At 36.6% G+C, this 26,387-nt stretch overlaps 1 protein-coding gene across 1 annotated transcript in view; it reads right to left on the bottom strand.

Annotated features, from left to right (window-relative positions):
- KMT2C (lysine methyltransferase 2C) overlaps window positions 1-26,387 on the bottom strand; it is a 277,011-nt gene that overhangs the window by 124,610 nt on the left and 126,014 nt on the right. Inside the window, 1 exon segment of the mRNA XM_036863101.1 lies at window positions 3,679-3,841. Within this exon segment, the coding sequence (XP_036718996.1) occupies window positions 3,679-3,841 (163 nt within the window).

Below are 26,387 nucleotides of genomic sequence, written 5' to 3'. Positions count from 1 at the left end.
GAATAAGCTTTGGACAGGCCACTTCTTCCTAAGTGACAGCTGTGACAAGAGAAGAAATGGAGGAAAAGACAAAAACATGGAGCTTAAATTAGGTGGGAGCTTATCATAGATCCGTAAACATGGTCAAGTTGGCAGGTGAGACTACTGCTTAAGAAAGTCTAGACAGCACATAAGAAGAGAAGCACTGGTGAAGAGCAACAGTCTCAAGTCAAATTATTATCAGTGAATTTAAAAAGGACTAAATCAGCATAGCTTTGTAACTTCCATCGACATTATAACTTCCATGGTCTATGTTTCCATCGCCGGCAGGACACTATGCAAGGTGATTTGCCTATCAAAATGGAATCTCTAGAAAGAAAAAGTAAATCATGGATGTTGTCCAGAGAGGCTGGCCCACAGAGTAGGCAGGTAGGTTAAGAAAGAAAGGTCAGGGGGCTGACAGAATTTAAGGTAACAGAAAAGTAGCAGGACTTCGTGTCAAGAGAGACCAGACAACTAAGAAAATGAGGTAGGAGTTAAAAGTTTAAATGAAGTAAAAGAAGAAAAAGCTGAGTGATGAAAGTAAATACGCTGGGGGAGAGGGAGTGGATTAAGAGATGTAGCATTCCCAGGTTTAAACCTTGCAAAGACTTCTCACTGAAGACAGAATAAAATCCAAACCCCTTCCCTTGTTTACAAGGCCTACATGATCTAGTCTTTGTTCACCTTGATGTGGTCTCTACTACCCACCTGGGAGACACTAAGTTCCAGACACAGTGACTAGCTGTCTATTCCACAATCACGCCACGCTCCTGCCTCAAGGCCTGCGCAGTAGTTGTTCGCTCAGCCTGGAATGTTGTTTCCTCTGATCTTGCATGGCTGGCTCTCTGCCATTCAGCCTTCCATGAGAGGCAAAATACTACTCAGGAAGTATATGTGGCTATGTCCCTTAGATGGATATTTAGCGTAAAAATTCCAGGCAAGGTTAGTGTATACTTGCATCATCGTGAAAATAAGGTTAGAGCCATGACCGGCATTTTTCTAAGACAGAGCACCCCAGAATTATTTTCTGATGAAAATGCTGGTCTTGCTCACAGATGCGCTCTTTTTGTTGGGATGTTTTTTTCTAATGAGGTCCATGTTTTTGTTAGATTTTTCAACTTTCATAAAAAGATGTCAATCTTAATCCTAACTCAGTTAACTACCACAGCATACTGCTCTGTTCTTAGCCAGCAGCATCAAGTATTATACTCAATGCATACACATAACTTAGATAAGAGCTAAAATAACTACCTTTCAGTACAGCAATTCATAATATATGGTACAATGCTACATGATTTTCATTGTCATTTAACCTTCATAATAACACTGTCATTTAAGATATCCCCATTTTTCAAACATAAAAAGTTAAGTGCTTTGTGCTATGATGTACAATTAGAACTGCTAAAAATACAAATGGAAGATTTTATAAGACTATTACGCAGTCTTGTATATTACTGCAATATAGTCTATCTGCAATACTCTCTACATCCTTGCATTAAAACAGATGCTCAGAAAGCTGGGTACGTAGACTGCGTTGTTTAAGATCCCCAAGGAGCAGAATTTACTCAGCTGGGCTTTGGTTTTATACCACTGACTTATTTTGAGGGCTGTTATAAGAAATTGCCCTGTGGGGTTTGTTGTTTATACTGCAAGACAGCTGCTTGAAGACAGTTTCTCACTGCCATATATAGTGTACATACAGCATCAGTATCAAATGAATTCTTATTCCTACAAATCAGGCAACTGTTCATATGCCCTTCTTCATGCTGACTGCTGGAAAGCTCTGGAGCCAGATTTGTGGCGTAGGCCTGGGAAATACACATTTATTTTGGGTATCAGCCTCACCATATTACCCTCCCATTTATCCTATCCTTATTTTCCCTTCCCACTGGCCAAATTTTCTTGCTTATTTTTAGTCTTACTTTATCCTACTGTTCATGTATTTGTATAAGTCTCCATAAGCCTACTTTGGAACAGGGCAAGGTACCAGTAATTTCAGTATACCTTTTAGCTTTATGTTGCCAGCATGAACCTTTCACTATATGCATGATAAATGATAACAAATCATCTCACCTCAGTTCTTACACTTCATTATTTTATAAAACAATTTATGATCCCTAACATATAAATGTATATAAATCATATACATTATGTGAACAGAGTCTGCAAAAGAAAGTAGTACTGCCAATAAGTAACAGAATTTCTCACATTAGAAACAGTCATAGAAAAGTTTGCATGTTTGCATGTTGTTTACTGAAGTCTAAATCACAACCACCTACAAAAGGCTGAATAAAATTTAAATTGTTAAACACACCCACAGTTGTTTTATTCAATTGGAAAAGTGTGTTATACCACCCAGAATACAATCAGCTCTGATGATTCACATCATAGTCTGTGTACTTAGTGAAGTAATTCACTATATGAGGTCTTAAAATAAATAACACCCATTACAGCAGCTGTGCATGAATGTCGTCTTTTTCTCCCAGATTTAACAGTGTGTAATCCAAAACATTTTTAAAACTTTAAATCCCTTATTAGCCTAAATACAATGTGACATTTCAGTTTGCCTTACCTATAATTTACATCTGTATAGTGATTAAGGGCAACATGATTATACATGTAGACATAAAATAACTTTAACTGAAGATAAAATCATGGTACTGAACAAAGAAAAAATGATGATTATGAAATCTGTGTTTGAGATTACTTTAGTTTAAGCCTGAAGTAGCTATATTTATGTTTCACAAAGCTGGAAAAGATAGGAAAAAAGCCTTTACTGACATTGCTAAGAATACAGGTAAAAGCTAACAATTAGGTAACTAAGAGATGACATAAAAAAAAGACTGAATAAAGCATCAAAGAGATTTCACAAGCAGACTGGAAATTCAATTTACTAGGGGAAAAAGATCCCAAATCATGCATGCTCATTGGAAATCCACATACTAGGAAAAAAGTAAGATCTCTATTTAATAAGGATAGGAAAGAGTTATAATTTTCTGTATAACATAAATTTCAAACATTTAAACTTTTTCACCTAATTATAAAATACTGTTTGGAAAAGAAAGAAAAAAAAAGACAACTGAGGATTATAGATAACAATAACCAAGACAGATGAATCAAGAAGAAGCATTAACGAGATTTCTATTATGACTATCAGGACTATACATTTTCCAAGATTTTCAAAAGCGTTTGGTGATCCTGTCAACATACATCCTGAAACAACACCTGAGTGAACCATCTTCCGAATCTCCAACTGGGTAGTCTTTTTAGTGTAAAAGACACTGAATTAAAGACACTGTTTAATTTTTTAAATGACCTACTTTCATAGTACATATTAAAATACCATATACTCAGCAAGTTTAACTTTCTACGGTAGTTATATTTTTTAAATAAGAATAAAAAACATGCAAACTATCTTTGAATTTCTGAGGAAATAAGTCTCTGGATGTCACTTCAATGATACTGTTGGAACAGATTCCCCACCCCGCCCCGCCCCTCACCCCACCCAAGGGTCTCTTGTGAAGACCTCTCAGATTATCAAGATTATGTAATGCTACCTTTTAGCACAAGTAGAGTAACACTTAGGGAACTTAAACATTTGTTATTTTAAGTAAATACACTGATAAATGTTTTTAAATGTACCTGTAGTAAACTTACATCTTTCAGGAGCTTGGTCAATGTGCTCTGGACAAAGAAGGAAGAAGTGACTGAAATCCTGAAAGGTGCCGGCTCCAGCAGCACAAGGATAATGGTACATCTGGGTACATTTCTCTTCACAGCATTTGATAGTGGCTCCAAGGTGCTTACAAAATGCACATCGCTGGAAGGGAGGAAAGGATAAAGAAATCTCCTTATAAAACCTGGAAAAGCAACACTCAAATGTGGGGCTAGGAAGATATTCAAAAGTCTTTGTACATTACTAGTAAGACAATCTGAAGCCTGCAGAGCACTAAATAAAGGATCAGTTAAAAGGATACAATCGAAGTTCTCTGTTCAGTGCTTGGTACATATTCATCCTTCCATTCAAGTTTAGAAAGTTAGCATTTCACTTTTTTTTTTCTATTGACTTTGTCAATACAACTACCATTTTAAAAAAACTAATAATATGGTTAAAAGGGCAGGTTTCTAGTTGGGGATTATTTTTAACAGGTGATTAGATCCCATTAATAAACAGATAAAACAAATATGTACTATTTCCAAAATCTCTTACTATTTTCACCCTGCCTAAAAATCAATATGAAGTAAACTAGTCAATCACAGAATAAGTTAATGAGTGGCAACTACATGGTTAAAGGCACACATACAAATCTACACACTTCACTGTAGCAGTTAGTTTCAAGTTTCCTTAAAATGCTGGGCATGTGAGGAAAAATTACGTCATCTGACTTCCTCCTTCCCCCATTCCAATCTGCCTCTATCTCTTGCAAGTGGTAAAATCAAAGAAATAAGTCTCAAACGAACAACAGGGGAAGTTTAGCGCACTTGAAATGTGTAAGAAGTCAGTGTGAATTATCTAAGAGTAATTCTTTCCCTTAAGAATGATTAATAAACTTCCTCATCCGCCCAAGACCACTTGGGGCATCATCACGTATAAAATCTCTCTCAGTGTGTAGGAGATGCCTAGCTGCCCTTCTTGCAAATACTTCTGTTTTAGCATTTATGCTATTGCATGGTAATTACTTATCGGTCCTTTTTTCATCCAAGATCTTTGAGTAGAGGAATGAGGTTGTACTAACTTTGTATTCTTGGTACCATGAATGCTGTTTGACACAGAAAGGCCCTAATAAACTGGTGTTCATATTTATATATATTAAATGGACTTCACTTTTGGTAATCTTACTGTAGGTGTGGCTCATGACTAGCAGAGCTGAACTAACTGAAGCCAAATGGGACGGTACGTGGTAAAACTCAGGCTCAGGTAATAGAGTTGCTAACATTACTATGAATATCTTCACAGGCTAATATACTGATTCCATATTCTGCTAGTCAATTAGAGAATACAATAGTTTTAAAATTATAAATAATTTCAATGTCTTGCATGTAAATCTACATAAGATATCACATGCCATCAAACTCTTCCTCATAACCATCAGTCCACTGCACTGAACCAATGTAAGAAAGTTAAGTGTCTCTTGGTTTGTCTTCTACACATTTTGGCTGCAGGCAACAAGACCACTGTAGCTTCTAAGTAACTCATAAACACTAGTTATATCTGTGACATTTTAACTTTATATAATGTCTACAAGTTTACACACTAACACACATTTCAGTTGTCTTTTTGTACTCAAAGGTATTACTGCATTAACAAAAACTGAAGAAAAGAAATAAAGCCTTCTTTATCTTCACTGATAAAGTATAATAATCAGCTTTTTCCAAACATTTATGTCACAACCTCCCATGGTATCTAAATATGTTTACTATATTAACAGAACCCAGAATTAAAGACATGTATAATATCTAGGTAGTCTAAGTATTCTTGAGTCAATACTGGAAAGGTCAAGGTAATGTTGAGGGAAGAAAGTACATTTGTATGTCCAATCAACCACTGAAAAGTTTTTATTATTAACTCATTAACATCACAAAATAATTTCTGCTAAACTGTTAAAATCTAGAATCTCCATTATTTTTATAGCATATGGCAAGTTGTACAGAAGCCTTTTGCTCTAAAAGTAATTTTGACAAATAAAATATAATGACTTTTATTTAAGTGTATAATAAGGAAATAAAATAATTTAACTTGATCCTTTTCTCACTGTCTATATCATTTTAGAAACATCAACATGTTCTCTTAATCATATTTGCAATGGAAAATATTACATGACATTAGCTAAACTACTATGAGAAGTCCTGGAATGTATCCAACATACTAATTTACAATAACATGTAAAGAGATTAGGGAATAAAGGGAAATAAAATACTAACTGCATTTAAGTGAACGCTTCAAACCCATCTGTTATAACTACATAGCTAATGAAAGACATTTGGCATTGAAAGAAAACATATACTATCTATATAGGCTGGAATATATCTTTTTGAACCAATAAAAAGCATTTATAAAATTGCAGAAAATGTCAAAGAATAAACTTCTACAGGAAACTTGTCTAACATCAGCACCCTCATACACCGCATGTCAGAAATCAAAACAAATTATAAGCTAAGTAACAATTACAAAGCTAATTAACATTTCGTGAGAGGAAGGTAAGATAAATAGCTCTTATCAACTAAACAATTTGACTCGATATTAAAAACTCCTAAACAATTTTTTGTACTTTTTTAATCATTAAAAAAAAAGAGAAGGAGAGGGAAAGATAAAAAGTGTTAAATATTTTTTGACATTAGTCCAAGAACACATCCAAGAAAAAACTCTCAATGAGAGTTCACATTGCCACCTGTAAGAAAGAGTCTGAGGAACTTCCAAAACTTGGAAGGCTCTCCCAAAATAAATCTATAATACAAAACAGAATCAACAAAATTTCAGAGATTAAGGTTAAAGATGAGTTATGAAACAGTAATAATAAGTTTCAGGATATTCCAAAGCTTGTTCAATTAATTATCAAGTATTTATTCTATATCAACTACTGCAATTGGCTAAGTGCTCTAAGAAATATCAAATATTAGTTTTCTACACACCAAACTGTTTTCAGCCTTTACCAAACTTTTCTTCTTACTAGTCTGTTAGGATTCTCCCATAATGCAGTAATAAAGAATGAAGATAGAAAGTAAGAGAAAAAATAAAATGGCATGGGAAACTATCAGGAAGGTCCAATGTCTGTTTATAAAGAGTACCAGAAGGAGAGAAAATAGAAGGATTATAAGCAGAGAAATTAGAAGAAAATTTATGAAAATATCTAATAATAAGAGGTAACATTTATTAAGCATAATTTCCATTTAATAGATGAGGAAGCTGAAAGACAAGAGTCTTTTTTTTCTGTTCCATTGATAACCGTATCACTACAAAAACACCCACCCAAACAGAAAACACCAGCTTCAGATTAAAATGTCTTACACCTAGAAACATGGGCAAAATTTTAAGATAACAAGGATAAAGGAAAAATTCTAGTAGCCCCACCAAAAAGAAAAGAGGTCATTTACAAAGAAAGGAGAACCGGGAATTGCTTTTCATTGGCAATATTAAATGTAAAAACAAAAAAGAGCAATATCTTCCAAGGTCTACAAAAAAATTCTTTGAAACTAAAATTTTAATACCTGATACATTAACATTCAAGTCCATGGATAATAAATGTAAATAGGATAAATTCCCTATTAAAAAACAACTTTCAAAATGTGCAAAATATATTTTATACACACACATGCACACACACACTTTAGATGTAAATACACATAAACCTTTTATTTATGTATATGAATACATATACACATGTGTATGTGTATATATATATATATGCATATGTGTTATGTGTATATATATACGCGTATGTGTATGTTTATATATATATGCATATGTGTATGAGTATATAGACAGATAACACATATGTGTATGCGTATCTATATATATATACACATATGTACACGAGGCACAGTAGCACAGGATATTCACAAATAATGATCTGGGGGGAAAGAACAGACAAATGCTATCAAAAAGAAAGCAGGTAGGACTTCCCTAGTTGTCCAGTGGTTAAGACTCCATGCTCCCAATGCAGGGGGTCTGGGTTCAATCCCTGGTCAGGGAACTACATCCTACATGCTGCAACTAAGAGCCCACATGCCGCAATGAAGATCCTGTGTGCTGTAACTAAGAGCCGGCGCAGCCAAATAAATAAATATTAAAAAAAAAAAGAGAGACAGAGAGACAGAAAGAGAGAGGAAGGAAGGAAGGAAGGAAAGAAGGAAGGAAGGAAGGAAGGGAGGGAGGGAGGGAGAGAAAGAAAGAGAGGAAGAAAGAGAGAGAGGAAGAAAGAGAGAGAGGAGGAAAGCAGGTATAGCAATATTGATCATAAAAATAGGGTCCAAACCAAGATGCAGTGAACAGGGCAAAGATAAGTTCACATTAAAATGAGTCTAACATTACAGTGAAAATTCCAAAAGAAGAAGAAACAGTCATTAATGTTCACATGCCTAATTAATTTCCTTGACATATAAAAGTAAAGCTGACTTCAAGTTAAAAAAACAAACTTTTTAATGCTACAGTAAAAACTTACATATGCTTAAAAAGAAAAAAAAGAAAAAAAAAAAAAAGTAAAGCCAAATAGAAATACATAGACTGGACTTAACACAGCTCTCAGAAATCAAGATATTTGTTAATGATGGTCAAGTTTGATTCAAACTTACACATAAACAGAGAGATCTCCAAATTCCCATTATAGAAAATATACATTCCATTCAAATGTACATAAAATTCTTTTTAACTCACAATATCTATGGCCATAAGAAAGTCTTACAAATTCAAAAACTCAGATATTTCCCAGGCCATATTTAAAAAAGCAGATATTTCCTAAACTTAACACATTAATAATTATAAATTCACAATATAAGGATAAACTCCCTTCAATCTACCCACTAGAAAAATTGAAAACTCCCTTCAATCTAGCAGATTTCTTTAAATCAAATGAAAAAAATATATATTATTTTTGAAGTGATTAAATAAGAAACATGTCAAAATCTCTGAGATATGGCAAATTTAGTTCAGAAGAAAAAAATACAGCTTGAAAAATGCAAGACTCAGGGGACTTCCCTGGCGGTCCAGTGGTTAGGACTCCGCGCTTCCCCTGCAGGGGGCATGGGTTTGATCCCTGGTCGGGGAACTAAGACCCCACACGCTGCGTGCAGCAGCCAAAAAAGGCAAAACTCAAGACCAAAGAATAAAAGTAAAACTAGATATAAAAACTAAGCCAGTAAGAATCAACATATAATGCATGAGATCAGCCACTTAAGGAAGTAAACGCACCTTAATATCATGTGTCGGAAGATATTATTAATGACATTCGGGTGTTTAAGTCTCTATCAAAGCAATCAGTGTTTGCTTTAGAAAGATGTGCTAAAATAGAACTGAGTAAAATAAAAAGCAATCTATCAAACCACTTTGTATAATGAATTGGCCTGAAGTAATGAGTATCATGATGAGTGATTTGTTGTTGTTTGGGTCCAGTTAATTATTTCTACTTTGTACACTAATAAACATACATTTCTGATCAAAACCTCTACTTAAAAAAAAAAAAAATACAAACACCCATTAAATAACATTACAAAATCAAAATGGACTTTGCTATGAATGAAATTTTTCCGTTCTGACCCACCCTCCTCACTGCTGCCACAGTAAGCTTTCTAAGGGACTCCCTGATACCTCTGGATCAGGTCCAAACTCCTCAACATGGCATTTGTGGTAGGCAGACTCCTAAAACGCCTGACCCTACCCCCAAGATGCCCCACCCTAATCAAGACACTGTGAATATGATGAAATACCATGCCAGAGATTATGCCATAAGACGTGGCAAAGAGATTTTGCAGATGGGATTAAGGCTACTAATCAACTGACTTTGAATTAATCAAGGAGGACGGGGCTTATTCTAATCTAATCATACAATTCCTTGAAAGCAAAGATTTTTCTCCAACTGGTAGCAGAAAGGGAAGTCAGGGAAATTCAAAGCAAGTGAAGGATTCAGGACCACACTGCTGTCTCTAAAGATAAAAGAAGCCACATACAAAGACCAGGGAGTGGCCCCTAGGAGCTGACAGCAACCCCAGGCCAAATGGCCAATAAAGAAATGGGGACCTTGGTCCTACAACTGCACGGAACTGAATTCTACCCGCCCTCTGGAGCCAAGTGAGCTTAGAAAAAGATTCTTCACCAGAGCCTCTGGATAAACACCCAGTCTGGTAGATATCTTAATTTGAACCCTGTGAGACCCTAAACAAAAAGCACGGTTGAGCCTGGCCAAACTTCTCATCTACAAATGGGTGCTACTTTAAGCCATTAAATTTATGGTAATTTTTTATACAGCAACAGCTAACGGGGCATTTCAAGGCCCTACATGATTTGATCTCTGCCAAATCACTGTTATTTTTAAGAAAATTTTTTTACATTATACAACATCTTCCTTACTCATCACTATGAAGTAAATAGGGTAAATGTCTTAAACTCCATCTTGGACGTGAAGAAGCGAAACCTCAGAGAGACTATCCTACAGCAAGCATTCCTGAGCCAACAGATGTGCCCTCTACTTACTGGGTCAAGGCAACAGTAAACTCTCTAGTTGATAGCAACATACACAAATCAGAAGCCCTAAACTAATAGCCCCCTAACAGCTATAATCTTTAATCTATAGCCCCCTAACAGCTTTAACCATAAATAAAAACATGAATAAATCTGACTACATAAAACCCCTAAACTTTTATATGGTAAACACACACACCCATCTTAGAGAAAATCAAATGACAAAAAAAATTTTTTTAATAACCTGTAATTTGAATTACAAATTTCTAGTACCCTGGATATATAAAAATAGTTTTCATAAAAATGAAAACAACTTAAAAAGAGACAATGACACTTTATCGACACCAATAATTTAGGGAAGTCAGAAAGTTGGCCAATAAAATACACTTAACATGCAGGATGCAGTGAGCAACTAGGCCAAGTAGTTAACAAAAATTACCTTATTTAAGTCTAACAACCACCATTTTAGGTAGGTACCATAACTTCTGATTTTTATAAATGAAGCGCAGAGTTTAAATTCCTTGCCCACACTCACAATGCCACAAAGAGGAACTGAATTTGAGTGGTTCATTATCAGTTAGAAATGGGTAATTAATGCAAATTCCACTAACTGAACACAAGAACATAATGAATACTTTGTCTCATTTACATAATCACTCTCACTTAGGTTATAAGAAAAGAAGGTAGCCATTTTTGAATTAGAATTCCATAAAATGTTAGTCCTCAGTGCCTACCAAAAGAAATATACTGGAATGTTCACAAAATACAAGTCATAACAGTCCCAGACTGAAAAACCCCCAAATGCCCAATAAAAGTGGATAAATTATGGTACTTTCACAACAGAATACTACACAACGAGAATAAATGAACAATTACAAGCAATAATTTGAATGAATCTCACAAGTATCATGGTGTGTGAAAAAAGATAGAAAACAGTATTTATTGTATGAGTCAGATAAAGAACAAAACTAGGCAAGACTCATCTATGGTGTTAGTAGTGATAACAGTGCTTGCCTTGGGGAGTTGCAAGCAGTAACTCAATGGAGGCATGAAAGGAATTTCTGTGTTTTCCACCTGTCTCACAAAGAGAAGCAACAGAGCAGACTTCCATTACTCTCCACTGACAAGTAAGAGCTATGGGAAAAAACTATTTTCACAGAAGTACGATCAGTAAAAATATTAATACCATCAACTAAAATGCTTGTAGCAGCTGAATATGTTATCAAAATAGTATTTACCTAATCATAGCAAATTACTCAAAGTATCTTCAGTACTACTAGAAGGCTCAAAAGATGATGGCAGAAAGCAATGAAAATATTAAATCTCATTACTGATCTACTAGCTTTGAATGTTTAATACTAGTATAGTTATTTTGGAGTACTTTTAAATTGATGCACAAAATAAACAACTTTTCTTTTTCATTTAATAACTTTTTTAGTTAGAGGAATTATTAATTAAAATTTAAAAGTACAATTATAGATTGAATGGGGGAATAAAAAATTTTTAAATATGTTACAAACAGCTACTAGATTAAATTTTAAAATATCAATATGAATTCATGTTTTTGAAAAAATACATCTTTGTGTGTATGTGTGTGTGTGGTTTATTTTTGACCAAGAGTCAAGATAATTCAAGGGAATAACAGTCTTTTAGAATGATGCTGGAACAAATGAATATCCACACTGAAAACAAAGAACCTTGAACCTTACCTCATCTTCTCATTATCATACATGCAATTTAACTATAAAAGGAATAAATAATCTAAAGGTAACCTTGGAATATGCAGGAAAACTTGAATATTTTTTATATAAGGCATAATGAACAAAATCTATAAAAGAAAAAAATTACGAAGTGACAAACGACAAACTTCATCAAAATTAAACCCCCTACTCTTTCAAAAAACATTAAAAAAGGAAAACAAGTCATAGACTAGACAAAAATATTTGCAAAATACACCTCTAATAAATGACTTCTATGGCGAGTATATAAAGAACTCTTATAACTCGAAAGTAAGGAGAAGACAAATCAACAAGAAAAAAGGGGACTTTGGGGCAAAAGCTTTGAACAGACACTTCACTAAAGATGTGTTCAATTTCATTACTCATCCAGAAATGCAAAATCAAGCCCACAACGAAATATCACTAAACACCAACCAGAATGGCTGAAATATAGAAACACTGACAATATTCAGTGCTGGCAGCAATGTCGAACATCGTGTTGCGCAAAGGTTCAAGCAGCTTTATAAATACTGGCCCCAAAACGGGAAGAAATCTCAAAACCATTATGCTAAGTACAAAAGCCAGACAGAAAAGATTGATGTATGATTCCATTTACATATCAGTCTAGAGAAGCCAAAAAAAGGCAAAAAACAACCAACGTAGGGAGAGGAACAGATCTAGTGGTGATTGCCGGGAGCCAGAGTGGTGGGAGGGGACAACCTGAAACGGCCATGAGGGAGCTTGCGGTGAAGGAAAGGGTCTGCATCTCGACTATAATGATAGTTACACACAGGACTGTACACATCTCTCAAAATATGTTCAACTGTACCCTTGGAAGGGGTGAATTATATTGTGTACAAGATATACCTTAATAAAAGAATGACTCTCACACAGGGGAAATAATAATTTTTTAAAATTTATTTATTGGGTAATGGCAGGCCAGTATCAGAATAGCTCTCTTGGAAATAAAATTCGTAAAATCTCAATAAAATATAAAACCTACCTAATTTAAGTCACTTGTGAACAACCAAGCCTGGAATGGCAGGACATTTGACTCTTGACAGAAAAGAACATCACTGGCTAAGGTCTGTGTGTTTCTGCTAAGGCCTCCTAGTGTGCACAGAAGGGGAAGGGTGGTACTAGGCCTCACACAGAGAGCATCAGTCTTACTGGTGTGAGAAGACAGGTAAAGTTCAACAATGATAGAAAGGATGGAACCAGAGGGGAAACCTTGAAGGGCAGAAGCCACAGAAAAGAGAGCCCCCCACACTGAATAAACTCTCAAATCGTTGTTACACCCCTGAAATGTACATTCACAGAGGGACTCTTAAGCAGCTCAGGGAAAACAACAGCTGACCTGTTTGCTGAAGGAACTGAGTAGAGATGTCTGATGTCACTGCCTGCTGGGATGATGTAGTTTGGAATGTAAGGCCAGCAATAATAAAAGTCTCCCAGAAAAAAACCCTGATACTGACAAAATAACATAACAGAATCCGGTATTGACCTATCATCTAAAATGTTCAGTATACAATAAAAATTCCTAGACATATGGGGAAAGAAAAAAAAAAAAAACAACAACAACAGGAAAATGGGGCCCACGATGAAGAAAAAAAAATATTCAATAGAAAACGACAAGATAAACAAAGACTTTAGAGCAGCTATTGGAAATATGTTCCACAACATACAGGAAAAGCTGGTCATGAGCAGGAGTAGAGTAACAGAAGAGACGTGAAAATTACAACGTGAAACCCAATGGAAATTCTATACCTAGGAGTTACAGCAATTTAAATAAAAATTTCAGTGGATGTGCTTAATAAGAGATTGGAAACAACAGAAGAAATGGCCAGTGACCTTGAAAGTAAATTGTTCATCCATTCTGAGGAACAAAAAGTAAAACTATTGAAAAATTAACAAAGCATCAGTAACCTATGACAATATTTGAGAATATCAAATGCACAAACATGCATGTAATTGGAGTTGCAGAGGAAGAGGAGAGAGAAAATGCGACAAAAAAAGAATACAAAACAAAGGTCAAACTTTTCACAAATTTGGTGAAAAAAATCAACTTAAAATTCTAAGAAGCTCAGCAAACCCCAAACAAGAAGAATACAAAGAAAATCACACCTAGGCACATCATAGTCAGACTGCTGAAAACCAGAGTCCTGAGAGCACCCAGAGAATATCAAAACATTATATACACAGGAATAACAATACTATTAACACCTGACTTCTCATCAGAAACAATGGAAGACAGGACACAATGCAAGAACATCTTTTCAATGCTGAAAAGAAGAAAAGCACATCAACCCAGAACTACATATTCAGAAACAAAACAAAAAAACAAAACCTTCAGGGCTTCCCTGGTGGCGCAGTGGTTAAGAATCTGCCTGCCAGTGCAAGGGACACGGGTTCAAGCCTGGCCCAGGAGGATCCCACATGCGGCCGAGCAACTAAGCCCATGTGCCACAACTACTTAGCCTGCGCTCAAGAGCCTGCAAGCCACAACTACTGAGCCCACGTGCCACAACTACTGAAGCCTGTGTGCCTAGAGCCCGTGTGCTCCACAACAAGAGAAGCCACCACAATGAGAAGCCCGCGCACCACAACGAAGAGTAGCCCCCGCTCAGCGCAACTAGAGATAGCCCCCGTGCAGCAACGAAGACTCAATGCAGCCAAAAATAAAAACAAATAAATAAATTTATAAAAAACAAAAACAAAAAACCACAAAACCTTCAAAAATGAATGCAGACATCTTCCACTTCCAGACAAAATGGAGGAGATTCACTTTTCCCTATATTTTATACTAAGTACAGCTAAAAACCTTGGACATGACACATAAGACAAACACCAGAAGACACTAAAAGGTAAAGAGAAGGTGCCAGACAAACTAGAGCCCAGGTGCTGAAGAATGAAACAGCATAAATTCCCTAGGTTTGATTCATTCATAAGAACAGGTGCTAAAGGAACCAGAAACACAAAACAAGCCCAAGAAATACCCACTGTCTCTAACCAGAAGAACGGAAAAGTAGCAGGCTGGCAAGACAGAAAACTATTAGGTGGTGATCAACCTCTGTGAGCCAAACACCAGAGAAGAAGCCCAAGTCCTACGCCTGTCAGCAAAGGCCAAAGGGAAAACCCAGACATCCCCTCCCCTCCGCTCCCCTCCCAGACAGCGAGGTATCACAGAGGGTGTGCAGACCCACTCAACAGGAACAAGACCTCCTTCCTCCATAGTACCAGTGGAGAAAATGCGGAGGGCCCGGAATTCAACATCCATGCAATGACGACAAGGTGTCCCCACCCCTAACCCTCCCCACTGGGGTGGTGGCAGGGAATGCCCACTGGAGAATCAGAACTTAACCACCGTCCAGAGGTAGCATGCCCACCCACACACCTCAGTGACACTGGGACCACGTGAAGAGCAGGAACCTTCTGAGCCAGGGTGACGTCAGCAAAGCATAAAGCAGGGTCTGCATTTCACTCCTGCCCAGTGTTCACTAGAGGATCCTCCCTAGCAATGTGTCAGTGGGGGCTAATTACAGGAATGGAGCTTCCGCACACACCGGGGAGTAACGAAGGGGTGCCACCCTTTTTTACCCCAAAACACAGTTTCAGGTGAGATCTGCTAAAAGAGAAGGAGGTGGGATGGGGGTTTAAATAAAATGCAGTTTCATAACATAATACTCAAAATATAAAGGATTCAATAGAAAAATAACTTGTCATACCATAACAAGAACCAGGAAAACCTCAAAAGGAATGAGAAAAGACAATAAAAAGACATGAACACTGAGAAGAGATATATGTTAGAATTTTATCTGCCAAATATTTTAAGGTAGACATTATAAAACTGCTTCCACAAAAAAATGAGTAAGACATTTGAAGAAAATGAAAAAAATCACAAAGTTTCAGCAAAGAAACAAAGTCTTGGCAAAGAAATATGATATCATGAAGAAACAAATGGTTAAGTTTAGAAGTGAAAAATATACTAACAAAAATAAAGCATTAAAAAAAAAAAAAAAAAAGCATTAACTGAAAGGGCTAAACAATGGAATGGAGAAATTACCCAACCTGAACAAGAAAGAAAATGGACCGATGATTTGAGATGACATTCTTACCTTCGAGTAACTTTTTGTTATGTATTTGGTCTGTATCTGGACTTTCTATTCTATACCAGCAATCTAATTATTCATGACCCTAATACAATTTTAACTGTAGCTTTCCAGTAAGTTTTAACATCTATAAGGGCTACTCCTCCTTGATTATCCTTTAAAGATGTGCCCAACTGTTTTTATTCTTTTTTTTCTATTGAAATTTAAATTTCACCAAAATTGCATTAAGTTTATAGATTAAGTTACAGACATCAGCATCATCCCATTCAAGGACATATGTTTTTATCCTATTTGCTTCCTTCTTTTATTGTGAAACATCACACACATAGGAGAGTGTATTTTTACAATTTAAAGACTTATCAAGAGAACATCTGTGTACCAACACAAAGGATAAGAGAAGAAATCTTGCCATTGAAATCATCCAAATGATTATTCTTGTACCCTCTCCATAGGTAGCCACTACACAGGTTTGTAGTAATTAATCTTCTGCTTTTCTTTAGATTTCCTACTCACTATAGCTCCATCTATGTCTCTGAACAATGTAATTTAGTTCTGTTTAGAACTGAATTTAAATAGAAATATACTGTAGAAATTCTTTTGTTACTTAGCTTCAAGTCAACATACATTTGAGGGAATCAACTATTTGATTTCTGCTGCTGTAGTTCACACATTTTCACTGCTATATAGTATGCCTTTGGATGAATATACCATAATCTAATTATCTAGAAATCTTCATTGCTTCTAGTTCACAGCTATAATATTTAAAAAAAAAAATGCTGCTACCCCATACATTCTCGTACATGTACCCTGACACATACGTATGTGCAAACATTTTTCGGAGGAGTTCCCAAAGAATAGTCCACAGGCCTCTGGTTGAATAGGGCCCTAAGATCTTGTAAAGGAAACTGTGAGGTAAAAGCTATGTTCATAATAAGACATTATTTACCATTTTCACTGTGTTGATATTTGCACAGGGTGCAAAAACAATGGTGGGTAAAATTGCTAATGCCTTTGCAATAATCAAAACAGTGGCACCGATTTGTACTAGCAGCTACCATAGCCATTCTCAACTAGCTCTACAACTGTACTAAAAATAATGCTAGTTTTACCACAATGTTCACTGCAGCTGTATTTACAATAGCCAGGACATGGAAGCAACCTAAGTGTCCATCGACAGTTGAATGGATAAAGGAGATGTGGCACATATATACAACGGAATATTACTCAGCCATAAAAAGAAACGAAATTGAGTTATTTGTAGTGAGGTGGATGGACCTAGAGCCAGTCATACAGAGTGAAGTAAGTCAGAAAGAGAAAAACAAATACCGTATGCTAACCCAAATATACGGAATCTAAAAAAAATAATGGTTCTGAAGAACCTAGGGGCAGGACAGGAATAAAGACGCAGACGTAGAGAATGGACTTGAGGACACGGGGAGGGGGAAAGGTAAGCTGGGATGAAGTGAGAGAGTGACATGGATATATATACACTACCAAATGTAAAACAGAAAGCTAGTGGGAAGCAGCCGCATAGCACAGGGAGATCAGCTCAGTGTTTTGTGACCACCTAGAGGGGTGGGATAGAGAGGTTGGCAGGGAGACGCAAGAGGGAGGAGATATGGGGATATATGTATATGTACAGCTGATTCACTTTGTTATAAAGCAGAAACTAACAGACCGTTGTAAAGCAATTATACTCCAATAAAGATATTTTAAAAAATAATAATGCTAGTGTCATTTAAGAACATCAATAATGAAGTAGTAAAATTATTAATTTTTAAAATCTCAATCCATGAATATATATCTTTTAAATATCTGTGTGACAAGATGGGATATAAAGCATCAAGTAATTCTGCTACACCAAAATATGAAGGTTTTCTTCAGGCAAGGCACTTCTGTAATCATTTGATTATAAACCGAAATAGCTGCTTTTTTCATGGAATATTATTTTTACATAGAAGAAAAACTGACAAACAATGATTATCCAGTTTTGATTATCTGACACATACTTCTTTAAAAATGAAAAAAGTGAGTGAGCCTGTCACTTCAAGGAAAACAACTGAGAACATTTGTGACCAATGACAAAATTTAGAAAACATGTATCTACCACAGTGAGCTTAACTGTTTCCCCATACTTAAACTCTTCTGATATCAGGGTTATATCAACAAATGTGAATTTTGTTATTTATTAAAATGTGTCAATATTTAAAATATCTGGATTACTCAATGAACCAATATTTTCCAGAAGACCAATTAATAATATTATAAAATCAAAGGTGGGTAAAAGATCCACTGAAATTGCAAGATAATAGATTGCAATTTTAAAGAGTAAGGCAACATTCACTGATAAGCTTTCAGATTCCACTTTGGACCAAACCTTTAAGAAACTATTGCTTGTCAACTTTTGGTGTAGTGTCAAACAGGAATATTCATAATTACCTGAAATGACTATTAAAATAAATTTGCGTTTTCCCAGTATGTATCTTTTTGAGGCTGGATTTTTCTCGTATACTTCAACCAAACCAGCATATTTTAACACACTGAATGCAGAAGCATATATGAGAATTCAGCTGGCCTCTACTAAGCTAGATGTTAATGTTTCAAAATGAGTATAAAAGTGTCCTGAGACCAAAAAGTCTGAGAACATTATGTCATAACGGTATATAAAAAAGAATAAAACTGTTGGGTCCTAATAAGAACCTGCTGTATAAAAAAATAAAATAAAATTCAAAAACAAACAAACAAAAAAACCTGTTGGGTCATATAGGTGTCTCTTCAATTTCACCAGGTAATTACAATCTGTTTTCCCAAATGACTGCTACAATTTTCACACTCTCTCACCGGTCGACTTTAAGAGTATGATCCAAACAAGACTAACACTTAACTACATTCAGACAATTTTTGCTGATCTAATAGGTATGGAATGCTATCTCCGTGCAGTTTCAATTTGCATTTCATGATTACTACTGGGATTGTGTACCTTTACAAAAACTTATTTGTCATTTGGATTACCTGTAATTTTTTTGTTTTTGGCTGCACAACATGCAGGGTTTTGGTTCCCCAACCAGGGGGTCGAACCCATGCCCACTGCAGTGGAAGTGGGGAGTCTTAATCACTGGACCGCCAGGGAAGTCCCATGTAAATAATTTTTTTGTAAGTTGCCTGATTAAGTCCTCTGACCATTTCTCTATTGGGTTGTCTTTGTTTTTCTTATTGATTTGTAGTTTTTTTATACATTCTAGAGATGATACCTTTTGTTGGCCATATTTGTTGCTATTATCTTCTTCCTCTCTAGGGCTTGTGTTTTCACTTTTACAGTATCCTGTTCACAGAAGCTACTCTCCTCATGTAGTTGAATTCTGCAATATTTTCCTTACAGTAAGTGCTTTCTGTGTCTTAAGAATTCATTTGCAAACATATTCTATATTTTCTTTTCAAAATTTTATCATTTTATGTGGCAATGCAAAAAGCCAAAAATAACTCAAAGACATTTTCCTATTATTTGTTCTTTCTCTGGATTTTCAGTGATTTGGTCTTATCTTCTGGAATACCTGATAATTTCAGATTTATTGCTGAAACTTTTTTTGAACTATAGAGATATTTTTAGGCACTAGATGAACTTATTTTCTACCAGAGAGGATTTAATTTTTTCTCAGACAGGCACATAGGCTAGAGAAGATCACTTTAATTCAATCTGCATATGAGCTGCTTTGAAGCTGGGTTTCAAGTCTTTGCAGATACTATCCCCCGCCCCAGTTTTCCCTTAGTCTGAGGGTGTAGCCCAGGGATTAGCAAACCTTTCTGAAAAGGGCCAGACAGTAAATATTTTAGGCTTTGTGGGACAAGAGGCAAAATTAAGAAGATTATGTAAGTATTTACCTACTAAGAGACAAAACAAATTTCCACAAATTTTAAAAAACTGTTGTTATTATTCAAAATATGATAATAATTGAATATAATTTGGGGGGTAACACAAGACTACTAATAAGAAGAATGGATGTGAAGGGAGGATAACACTTCGCTTAACCGGAGTTCAAAGCTATACTTCTCTGTCATAAAAACAGACTGTGAGTGTTCATCCGTTCATTCTGATACACAATGAAATTGTACATATCCACGCTTTTTAAAATTATTTATTTATTTATTTTTTGCTGCACCAGGTCTTAGTTGCAGCACACGCGCTCTTCATTGCAGCGTGCAGACTTCTTAGTTGCAGCATGCATGCAGGGTCTAGTTCCCCGACCAGGGATCAAACCTGGGAGCCCTGCACTGGGAGCGCAGAGTCTTACCCACTGGACCACCAGGAAGTCCCTTCATGTCCATCTTTGAAAAAATCTGTTCACACACAGGTACTGCCACATACTGATATCAATCCACAAACATTATTTCATTTTAACACATTCATCTTTGAAAGGCACTTACAAAATTTTATTAGAGCCTTGATCTTTGCTTTTAGCATGTAATTATATTTCAATTAAAGCACAGGTTGAAGCCTCTCAATTACACAGTTAAATGTATTTTGAAATAAGGAAATTTCCTTTGTACTTGCCTCAAGGACCAAAAACTGCTATTGGAACTGTAGTTCGAGCTTGGAAAATATTTCTGTACCAAATCTATGTGTGCGAATGGAGGTCTTGCTTTTTATTTTAAATTCTGATGGCATGAAAAGTGTATAAAGCAACTTGACATTAGCTGTGATTCGAACACTGGCTGTTGTACAAATGAATTTACCATGGTGTAAGTTTCACGTAAAAGCAGTACTCTGCCTTTTAATTTTAGGTTGAGTTCATTAGGAAATATTATCAAGTCTGTAACGAAAGTTAACTTCCAAATCCATTAAATATTTGGTTTACAGTTTAAGGGCAATCTTCTTATTCAGGAAATATTTATCTCAACCCCAAGTTTTAAAAATTGTAATAAAATATTACCACTGCTCAGTCATCAAACTGCTGCATACATAGTAGGGCTATCAGTACACTCAGCTTTTATTTCTAACAAAAATTCCTAGAATTGAGATAGTGACATCCACAAAAGCAAATGAAACTCACCACTGACACTGTTAGTTTAATAACCCATGACAGATTTTAAAATTTTCTGCAAAATGCCTCCTGATGAATGAATACAATGAATAAACACAGGTTTTTAAACACCGATATGTTTTAACAAGTTTTGTAAATGTGTCAACCTCAGGCCTTCTTCTGCTCCATGCTTATTTTTACCACTATTTATTGTACACATCTTAGCAGATTTCACTTCGGTTTATACTGAAACAGTGTTTTCTCAACTTCTTTGAAAATATTTTCTCTGTAGTTGTTTCATGCAGGCTATTCATAAAGACTAATTCTTCAGTCACTTCAAATGAGCCCTGGCTGCTAGAATAAACAACTGAGCAGTACTGTAACATCTACTGACTCATCAAGAACCTACAAAAACCACTAGAGATCATCTGCCTTGTTTTTTAAATGATTATTGATATTACTCAGAGTGTCCTCAACTTTTAAAACAACTATTCTTACTGAAAGGCTAATAGTCATAAGTTTATTTGCTGTGCACACATTTCTTTGACTGCTGTAGTCAAACACGATTTAATTAACCTCCACTGATAAATGGCTTTCCTTACTTGTCTAACAAATGGGCCACTCAGAAACTTATTTTAGTTACAACTCATTTTCATTCTTCACTTTTGTAAAGGATTTGTGCCATGATTAAATAGTCCATTTTAACTTACTCTTTTTTCTGATCATTACTTTCCTGTGAGTTGGGATTAGTGTGATGTGTGCTCAATCGGATAATACTGACATATACTGTATTATTTTAGCACAACTGCAGTGTCTCAGCTTAATAAATATAATGCATTGCCATCTAATTTGATAACAACAGAATCCACTCCACTATGCCTCAAAAGCACTATATATGAAGTCCACTCTTCTTTTTTTTTCTTCTTCAACATGAAAGGTATGGACCAGTAATAAAAAAAGATGCCAAGGGAACACATGTGGCAATCAAACACTGATGAATTATAACTGTGCCACTGCGGTTTGCAGCATGCCTACAGCAATGCAAGGCACACGTGGTCTCTGCAGCAACAACTCAGCTGTCACTGCAGAGCAACAGGAACCACAGATAATACGCAACTGTTCCAATAAAACTTATCTATGGACACTAAAATTTGATTTTCATGTGTTATGAAATACACTTTTAACTTTTTTAACACTTTAAAATGTAAAAATTATCTTGGCTTCTGGACCACATAAACACAGGTGGTGGTCTGGATCTGACGATCAGGGCATACATAAACTAACTTCTGATGTAGCCTTTAGGGGTCCCAAATTAAAGTCTGTTATATTAATGGCCCCTAAACCCTAATTTTGTCTTCCCAGCTCTATAGATTGCCAGAAACTCTTCCCAGCTTTCCAGACCTATAGCTGGTCTTTTATGAACTAAATAAATGCCTCACAGGAAAAGAGAAAGTTTACATCAGGCTGACCTCTTGACATAATCTTTCCCTCTGGGTTCTCACTCCCTCGGACAGTTCTCTAATGTCTTTAAATATTTCTTTGAAAAGAGATTTTATCCAGCTTTTCTAGTTATTCACAGTGGTAGAGGTGACCTACTACAAGTTTCTCTGCAACAGGTAGAGATGAAAGTAATACATGCCTGACCAGATATCAAGACTTACTATAAAGCTATAGTAACCATGACAGTGTGACACTGTCACTGGGATACATAAATATAAAAACAAACCAAAATACAGAGCTTAGAAACAATCCATACATTTACTGAACATTTGCTAAATGACAGAGGTTATCTTTCAAATGAGGGGGGGAAAGGAACGAGGTTTCGATAAATGATGTAGTAACAACTGGCTCTCCATATGTGAGAAAATGAAGTTGAACTCCTGTATCACACAGTACATTAAAAAACCACGTAAATGTTAGGACAAAACTATAGAAACTATAGAAATGAACTTCTGAAATACATTTTCAGGGACACATTAGAAATTACTAAGAGTGTTTTAGTTAAAAAAAAAAAAATCATCATTCAAAATTCGAAACATTCTAAAGGGTATACAACCAAAAGTCACTTTGTGTAGAGCTACACAAGATAAATTCCCTAGAGGCAAAGAATTTTACCAGTTTCCTGTGTAGCCTTCAAATAATATTTTATGCACATGTAAGTTCATGACATTCTCTGCCCCCACCCCACGTTTTACATCAAAGGGATTCTTTATAACATCAAAGGGTACCACCACTTACTTCATCACAAAGGTAAGTTCATTTCTTTATATCAAACTTAATTAAAACTAAAGAGGGCTTCCCTGGTGGCACAGTGGTTGAGAATCTGCCTGCCAATGCAGGGGACACGGGTTCGAGCCCTGGTCTGGGACGATCTCACATGCCACGGAGCAATTAACCCCGTGAGCCACAACTACTGAGCCTGCGCGTCTGGAGCCTGTGCTCCGCAACAAGAGAGGCCGCGGGGCTTCTCTGGTGGCGCAGTGGTTGAGAATCTGCCTGCCAGTGCAGGGGACACGGGTTTGAGCCCTGGTCTGGGAAGATCCCACATGCCGCGGAGCAACCGGGCCCGTGAGCCACAATTACTGAGCCTGCGCGTCTGGAGCCTGTGCTCCACAACAAGAGAGGCCGCGATAGTGAGAGGCCCGCGCACCGCGATGAAGAGTGGCCCCCGCTTGCCACAACTAGAGAAAGCTTGCACAGAAACGAAGACCCAACACAGCCATAAATAAATAAATAAACAAATACTTTTTTTAAAAAAAAAGAGATAAAGAAAAGGAAGAGGAGAAGGAGAAGGGAAGAAAAGAGGGAAAGAGGAAGGGAGGGAGAAAGTGGACAACTTCTATACCCCCCAAAAAAAAAAAAAAAACGAGAGGCCGCGATAGTGAGAGGCCCGCGCACCGCGATGAAGAGTGGCCCCCGCTTGCCGCAACTAGAGAAAGCCCTCGCACAGAAACGAAGACCCAACACAGCCAAAAATTAATTAATAAAAATAAATAAACAAATGAATAAAAATAAAGGAATTCCTTAAAAAAAAAAACTAAAAAGAATGATTAAAAAGGATATACAGCTTTTACTAAGGGAAACACTAAGGCCAAGGACATTTTCACTAAATGGGCCTTCCAAATTTAACTATGTTACCAAATAGGCATATCAAACTCTTAATTTTTCTGTTACAGAAATTTCCAGTTTCCTCTTAGCTTCCACCCAACTTAAATCCTAAATAAGTTTTCAGAATCAAGTTGGCAGGGTGAAAGAAAACAAAACAACAGTTTTTATACTTAGGTATACCTAAAGCATTCTGTGGTCCAATCTTGGATTATCCTGCTGTAACCAGATTTTGCACTTAGTATTCTGAGGAAATAATCCGTAACTGATCCTGACGTCCTCCTCATAGCCTTGCATTTTAGAGTGAAGAGAGCATGCAATTTCTTACTGTGCAAAATGAAAAAACTGGGTGTAGACAGGTAGTATTGCTTGGTGAGGCTGTACCTTGACATTAGCTAACGATGTCTGGCAGAAAAAGAAATCAAGATTCCTGCTTCTCCCCCATTCAATAATTATATTTTATTTAGAAAATATTTTTAGGAAATCTTATAATACAAAAACGCCTGTGAAATCAGTGGCCATACCTCCTTAAACCTACTAATCCAGACTCAGTAATTCCTAGTACACTTCCTACAACTTTTACTCTATGTCACATCCATCTCTTCACTGGAATTCTTCCTCTGAACATTGCCAAAAGGGTCAATCGTCCATCTTCTTTCCTCTTGCTTAATGTTCTCCATTGGCAGCTTGATTTGCTGTCATTGCTAGTTAGGAACATTGTCTAAGATTCCAACCCTGACATTTAGTCCCAAAGACATTTCATGGTATGTAAGGCTCATTACAGTCCAAACAAACTCCTAATTTTCCCATATACTCAGGCTTGAAACTATGGAGACATTTGCAACTCTGCCATCTAATCCATAAAGAATAAAACACAATTCATTCCATCCCTAAAACATTCTATCTTCGTATTTCACACATAATACCTAAATTCAGAAACTGACATGTATTGCCCTTTAATTACAGGAGTAATCCTAAATATTTCTGTCTTCAAGTAAACGTCTTCCAATTTAACTACAAAAGGTGGGAAGGGTTCAGACCTGTTAATGCTGCTCTTATGAAGAAACTTCACTGGGCTTCCCTAGTGGCGCAGTGGTTAAGAATCCGCCTGCCAATGCAGGGGACACGGGTCCAAGCCTGGTCCGGGAAGATCCCACACGCCGCAGAGCAACTAAGCCCGTGCGCCACAACTACTGAGCCTGTGCTCTAGAGCCCACGTGCCACAACTGCTGAGCCCACAAGCCACAACTACTGAAGCCCGCGGAGCGAGCCACAACTACTGAAGCCCGTGCGCCTAGAGCCTGTGCTCCGCAACAAGAGAAGCCACAGCAATGAGAAGCCCGCACACTGCAAGGAAGAGTAGCCCCACTCACCACAACTAGAGAAAGCCCGCGTGCAGCAACAAAGACCCAATGCAGACATAAATGAAATAAATAAATAAATTAAAATGCTTTATTGCTAAAAACTGCTAACCACCATCTGTGCCTAAAGCAAGTCACAATCTTTTTGCTGGTGGCTGCTGTGTGATGGGGTGGCGGTTGCCAAAGGCGGGGTGGTGTGGCAAGCTTTTAACATAAGACGGCAGTGAAGTCTGGAAAGTCAACTGACTCTTCCTCCCACAAACAATTTCTCAAGCACGCAACGCTGTTTGATAGCATTTTACCCACAGTAGAACTTCTTTCCCAATTGGAGTCAATCCTCTCAAATCCTGCTGCTGCTTTATCAACGAAAGTAATACTCATGTAATATTCTAAATCCTTTGTTGTCATTTCAATAATCTTCACAGCACCTTCACCAGGAATAGATTCACTCTCAAGAAGCCACTTTCTTCACCCATCAATAAGAAGCAACTCCTTATCTGCTCAAGTTTTATCATGAGATTGCAGCATTTTAGTCAACACCTTCAGGCTCTACTTCTGATTCTAGTTCTCTTGCTGTTTCCACCACATCTGCAGTTACTTCCCCCACTGAAGTCCTAAACCCCTCAAAGTCACCCATGAGGCCTGGAATCAACTTCTTCCAAACTCCTGTTAATGCTGAGATGTTGACCTCTTCCCATGAACCATGAATAGTCTTAATGGCATCTAGAATGGTGAGTTCTTTCCAGAAGGTCTTCAAGTGACTTTGCCCAGATCCATCAGAGGAATCACTATCTCTGGCAGCTACAGCCTTACGAAATGTATTTTCTTAAATAATAAGACTTGAAAGTCAGAATTACTCTTTGATCCATGAGCTGCAGAATGGA

This window comes from Balaenoptera musculus, chromosome 9, assembly GCF_009873245.2.
Source record: "Balaenoptera musculus isolate JJ_BM4_2016_0621 chromosome 9, mBalMus1.pri.v3, whole genome shotgun sequence".
Taxonomy (NCBI): domain Eukaryota; kingdom Metazoa; phylum Chordata; class Mammalia; order Artiodactyla; family Balaenopteridae; genus Balaenoptera; species Balaenoptera musculus.
Note: the sequence above shows the minus strand (reverse complement) of the source record. Positions and strands in the feature narration are given on the sequence as shown.